Here is a 6,000-nt window from a genome sequence, read left to right as displayed (position 1 = left end):
TCCAATCATGTGATCGGTTCGCAGCATTCCTACTTGCAACTAATCTGATTAAACGGATCTGAAGCATCCATCTCATCTACCAGACAGGACAACAGCTGATGTCTCACCAGGTGAACAGAATGTCTTCAAAACACAAAAGACTAAAAAAGGTAAAGCCGGGTTTCTGTCAGAGACAACGCCCAGCTGTCATGAGAAAAGGAACCATGGCTGGTTAGTGACCAAACATTCTGACTCAGGACCTGCTTGTCTGGAGCAGGAATACGACCCAATGGGTCAAAGTTCCTCGGTAATCATTTCAGTAGATCAGTCAGAGAATGAGTCAGGAAACTCCTGCTTGTTTTACTGTCTGCTTGATTCAGGCAGCAGAGAGAGGCAGCGGTGACCATCAGGTTGATGTTCAGTTTAGACAAGTTGCTGTTTAAGAGTTTTGGAAGCTGAACAGAAAGAATACAAGTCTGGTTCTGCTGAAGAAACTCATTTAGTCACTCTGAGCTGGAATCGAAGTGTCAGAGGAAAATCTGCATGTGGCTGTGCTCAGGAATCGTGTGTATGTGTGTGTGTTTGCATTTTACCCAAGATCCTCTATGCTGAGGGGCGGTCCAGAGCCGAGTGGGTTCCTCAGCATCAGGTCCTGTAATCTAGTGTTCTTCTCGTCTTCAGACAAGGTCTTGCTGGATAGAATCTGTCTCCTCTTCAATGCCAGTTCCTTCACCTCCTTTAGGAAGCTCGCTCTGGAGACAAGAAGCAGACACAGGTCCATCAATGAATAGAAGAAAGGTTTGTTATAAAAATTATTTGAGCCTTGCTCCAAAGTTAGTTTTTCATTAATGATTTCATGTCTTTGAACATATCCTGTAGACCCATACTTCATGATTTCATTTGCGGTTGAATCATAATTCAGGAAAAAATACAGAAGAATAAAAGGGCCTTTCAAACTAAAATTCACAAGATGCTTAGCAAGCACAATGATAAATAAAAACATTTAGAGTAATTAGAGTATTCCATAGGTTCCTGCCTGTCCCAGTTTACTGGGTTAGGTGGTAAACCGAGTTCTGACCTGTGCGGATTGACGAGTTGGAAGTCATCCCAGGTCAGGATGCCATGGTACCAGGCAGGCGCTTTACGTTTAGGTGGGTCCATGATGAACTCCGACTTGGAGTCCTCATCGAAGCTGCCTACTGAGTACGTCTCCTGGCTCTCCTCGGTGGACGCCTCTGACTGCACCTCTGACAGCCAGGGCTGCAGCTGATGTCGTTCTGAGACATGGCCGGGTAGCGAGCTCCGGGACTGGTACAGCAGCTTGCTCATATTTGATTTAATGTCCCCCATACAGAGCAGTTTGAAGAAGGGCTGGGACACTGGCAGGTCCACCAGACGGTTGTCTTGGATGCACTTTGCTAAAAAGATTCCCAGGAAATAGAAGAGTTTGGTGATTCGCTCCAGCTCCTCGCTGTCCTGAGGAAAGGGGGCTGAAAACAGTCCACAAGAACGCTGCACATAGAAACCAGGAGGCTTCAGGCCGCCGCCCAGGTCCACCTAAAGCCCACAGGGACAGAGTCATCAGGACCACCAAAACCATAACCACACTGGGATTAGTGAGACAAACCAGTCTATACGTCAAAACTTTGATCAAATGAAAATAAAAACATGACTTGCTGCTCTGACTGTGTGCGAGTCTGACCTGTCGGGACTCGTCGTCAGGGAAGTCATCGTCACACAGCCAGATACCCAGAGACGTCCTCTGAAACTCAGCGGCCACCAGAGCATAGAACTCCAGAGTGGGACCGAGACCAGTTCCCTCTTCACCCTGAAACTCCACCTGAACACAGGAAGCTCCATCAGGTGGATCTATGGTCTGCTGCAGAGGACGTTTACAGTATTCCGTTTGTGTTTCACGTTCAAACAGATGACAGATGAGTCAGAATCAGGTGTTTTTTTTTTTTGCCATTTGTGCGAGACATCACAACATTAGGAAATTGCTGAGTCATCTCTCATCATCTCTAATTTACAGGATGTGAAAACTGCTGAATCTGGTAATCTGAGTAACACTTCTACATTCAATCATGAGGAAAAACTTTGACCTCTCACCTCCAACACTGACTTCCTATCAGCATGGATCTGCATGACTGACTCCGCCCACTCCATCATGGAGTCTCCTCGAGGGACTTTGACCCGCTCGTGTTTGAGTCGACCCACCCTGAAGTCTCCAGGGTCGTCCCTCCTTACGGCGGTGGATGGTCGGGACCGCTCCATGGTGGCCTCCCGTCGGTTTTGTAGCCACACAATTGCCCTGAACAGCAATCACAGCGCTTTACTACATCCTACACCCTCACGAGGGTTTACTTCATTACACCTCAACAGGAACACAGACTGGCCTCTAAATCCAGAACACTTCCAGAGACCATAAGAATGTTCACGTTGACCCAAAATCCAGATGTGCAGTTGGTCAGGTAACAATCGCTTCATGATTTAAGGTGGATCTTAGCGTTTACTTTCTATCCTGATGGGACTAAAATCATCATGGTACCAGAAATGTAACTAGGACATTAGTGTAGGGGTTTGTGCTCCACCGGGTTTAGAGCTTGGTGTTTTTCCCTGGTCGTCTGTTGCCTTTGAGTACACTTGTGTAACCATTTAACTGCTGACAACTGGTCAGGGTTAGCACTGATGAATGGAAACACCTTAATAAAATAAGATGCTACATTTTTTCTAGTGCAGTTGTTATTTTTAATATCCTTACATATCAGTTTTGAGTGTTCATATCTTTATATTCAAATGTCATCAGTAAGAATATTATTTGGACATGGATATTTTATATTATTATGTAGAACAGTAATTACAGAGAGGTGTAGTTGATTAAATGTTACAACAGCTTGCCGCACTGGCTTGTTGTAGACAAATACAGGAGGAACATAGAACAACACTACTAAACTACTACTTTTAATATTACTGTTAATAACTTCAGTCACTAATGTAATCCGACTCAGAGCTTATTTGCCTGTGTGATGATATCAGAGCTGATAAGTTGGGGGTGTCACAACTTTTTCTGCTGGCTCTGCAGATGGACGAGCCATCGCTCTGAATTTGTCCTTTAGCAGCTTTGGGAATCTAAAATATTCCCTCACAGGAGACTTCAAGCACTTCCCAGGTGGAAACGGAGCGGCCCGGTGGTTTTTGCTGGTGCTGCTGGCAGCGTCCGTTTAGATTGGCTTTTATTTGCGGTGTTGGAGACGTCTTTACAGTGGGTTCACTGCAGCGGTTCACACCGTGGTTAATAGTCAAACTGGTTCATCCCTGCAACCCTAGCTCAGACTACCTCTCATTTCTCCTCCTCAGCTGGTGTCAGACTCACCTGGAGGCCCCAAAGGCAGTGCAGGTGAAGTACAGCTGTCTGGTCTCAAAGGGGATGAGGAAAGGACACTTTGCGGTGAGCTGCTCGCACCAGTCAGGCAGTGCTCCGCTGGCGACGGCCAGCGGCTCCTGGAACATCAATCACATTTAGTTTAGGCCTGTTTGGGTCAGCAAGGCCACCTTAACCCGGTTTAACAGCAACATTAACTTCCTAACAGCTTCAATCGCTTAAGACTCAAAACTTGAATTTCAGGTTTGAACAGTGAAATAATTTCAACCTAATGTTTTAACCTGCAGGTTACGGAGCTTTGTAAAATAGTAACAGTAACTAAAGTGGGCGGGGCTTAGTGTGGTCTGAGCCACAGGTCAGCCATGCTGCCTATTAAAACTGGTTGAAGGGTTATGAGTGGGGCGTTGATATTGTGGAACGACGGGAATGTTGACCAGAACACACGGACCTCTATCTGCTGTAGGATCTTGGTGGTGATCTTCTTGCTGGTGAACTCCTCTGGAGATGCATTGAACTGCAGCTCGTCAACATCTACACACAGATATCCGTGTCAGAGGAGGAAATGGGAACCGGTCTGTGGGAAAACTGGACTTTCTTTGTGTGTGTGTGTGTGTTTTGTACCTTCCTGCAACGTGCGAGCATTAGAGGTGGAGTCTCTTCCAATGATGTAGAGGATGCGCAGCAGCTGCAGGACATCCTCCACCCCACAGGCGTTCTGGCTGCAGCCTGCTTTAGCCTGAGCTGCCTCTCTCACCCAGCCCAGGATCTCACTGCTCTGACTGGCAGGAACTAAATTTGGACTCAGACCGCCTGAGCGACCTCCGACCCATGTGCTTTGTTCGAACAATTCCTGAAAACAACGGGTCAGAGGTCAACACGCACAACTGAGGGGTTGGTTTGCGTGAGGCTAGAGTAGATTGAGACTCACCATCTTCCCATTGTCTTTTTCTTTATCGGAGTCTTTCAGCTCTCGGTACATTATCCTGCAGAACAACACTGATGGTTACAACCCAAAAGTGAGAGTTTGCTTCGAGTGGAAGCTGCTGGCTGGATTGTGTCTCACGTGTATGTGGGCTCCCAGATGCGACGCAGCTTGTCAGTTTTCACGGAGCCGCTGCACGAGAGCTGCAGGAGCCTCTGGATGTAGTAGAAGATGGTTAGCCTGTAGTTGGAGAGAGGAAGTTCAACCTCTCGTGTTGTCCCCAGCCCTGCAACCTAGAGTGAGAGAGACACACCCAGAGTTATCATAACATAATACCAGGCTGAAGAGGGGCGCTCAGATACGCCTGCTTCAGGAAGTAGAAGTCAGCTGGAGAAGAAAGTAGCTTCGGACGACAGGAACTGGAGTCTTATTTTCTGATATAAGGATATCTGGCTCGTGTGTGTGTGTGTGTGCGCGTGCGTGTGTATGTATATATGTGTGTGTGTGTGTAAATGAACATGTGTGTGGGTATACATGTTCTTATGTGTTTTTAGGTATTTTTATTCTCATTTATTGTGGTTTTTGTATGTTTTAGAGAGCAAACATCTACCGAAGCCAAATTCCTTGTAAATGTAATTTTACTTGGCCAATAAATCTGAAATCTGAAATCTGGAGAGTGCTAATGCTCTTTTCTCTTCTACTCCCTTATCCCAAAGCTGTTTGTCCTGTCTTTGTCTGCCAGAGCGCTTCTCCCATTCCTTCTGAAAACTCAATTTTTAAAAAAAAACCTCGGATCTAGTGAGCTGGGCTCTGCATGAAATTGATTTAAAAAAAAAAACGTTATCGGACAGAACACACTCGATTGAATACATTATATTCCACATCTTCCAGGAATCCATATTGTGTCTTTCCTTGCTCTATGTGAAAGACACAGAAGACGTATGGATTTTGGGATGAATAATTACTGGGTTCCAGCGGTTAGGAGCAGGCGTTTACATGGTATCCCGGAAAACTAGGGAGCTGATGGGGGTGACTGGAAGTTCTCTGGGGCTATGAGAAGGTATCTGCCATGCTATGAACACTCAGACGTTGGTCGAGATGAATCACAAGCTAGATGCCCTAAGCAGTTATCTGGCTGCGATTCCTGAACAGAATGGATTCCAGCATGGACAGAGTCGCTGCACGGTATGGTAGACATTAAACTTCATCAATCAGCTGTTTGCATGTCCTTGAGACCAGCAAAGACTGAAGGCATGGAGAAAACTCCTCTGGTCAGTTCCAAAACAATTAACTTTATATGAATCCGGCCCCCTCTTATTAGCCTCAGAGGCTGAACACTTCAAACTCCCACAGAATGAATGTGGACAGATGCTTGAATGCTCCCTTCCCCAATTCTGGTTGGAAATGTGGTGCACTCGATTGGCTCGCAGCTGATCTGAATCTTGAAGGACTACATTCCTCCATTTTTCCCCACACGCTGAAGAGGTGCAAACTCTCTTGATTGGACAGGAGTCCCAGCCCCTCCCTCCCACCATTTGTGGATTACATTGTTATTTTCAGCCGCAGAGGACCTCTTGTTTTCATTTTGCTTCATCAGCAACTCTTCTAATATTAATGATGGTCGTTTTGGACAGTGTCTACTGAGGATGTCATTTCCTACTGAAATACAACCAATCTCGATAAGAGTCAGAAATTTCGATGAAGATACATTTTCGAT

General features: G+C 46.0%; 1 protein-coding gene across 3 annotated transcripts in view; it reads right to left on the bottom strand.

The window, feature by feature from the left end:
- Positions 1-6,000, bottom strand: part of hectd1 (HECT domain containing 1) — a 59,309-nt gene that overhangs the window by 5,328 nt on the left and 47,981 nt on the right. For all 3 annotated transcript variants that reach the window (XM_015969415.3, XM_070547037.1, XM_015969416.3), the window contains 9 exons: positions 4,425-4,576; positions 4,290-4,344; positions 3,983-4,211; positions 3,810-3,892; positions 3,353-3,480; positions 2,089-2,290; positions 1,682-1,819; positions 1,058-1,536; positions 573-731 (listed from right to left, as the gene is read on the bottom strand). In XM_015969415.3, the coding sequence (XP_015824901.1) occupies positions 573-731; positions 1,058-1,536; positions 1,682-1,819; positions 2,089-2,290; positions 3,353-3,480; positions 3,810-3,892; positions 3,983-4,211; positions 4,290-4,344; positions 4,425-4,576 (1,625 nt within the window). The remainder of the gene's footprint in view (positions 1-572; positions 732-1,057; positions 1,537-1,681; positions 1,820-2,088; positions 2,291-3,352; positions 3,481-3,809; positions 3,893-3,982; positions 4,212-4,289; positions 4,345-4,424; positions 4,577-6,000) is intronic.

This window comes from Nothobranchius furzeri, chromosome 18, assembly GCF_043380555.1.
Source record: "Nothobranchius furzeri strain GRZ-AD chromosome 18, NfurGRZ-RIMD1, whole genome shotgun sequence".
NCBI classification, from domain to species: Eukaryota; Metazoa; Chordata; class Actinopteri; order Cyprinodontiformes; family Nothobranchiidae; genus Nothobranchius; species Nothobranchius furzeri.
This window is presented reverse-complemented; position numbering and strand designations above follow the sequence as displayed.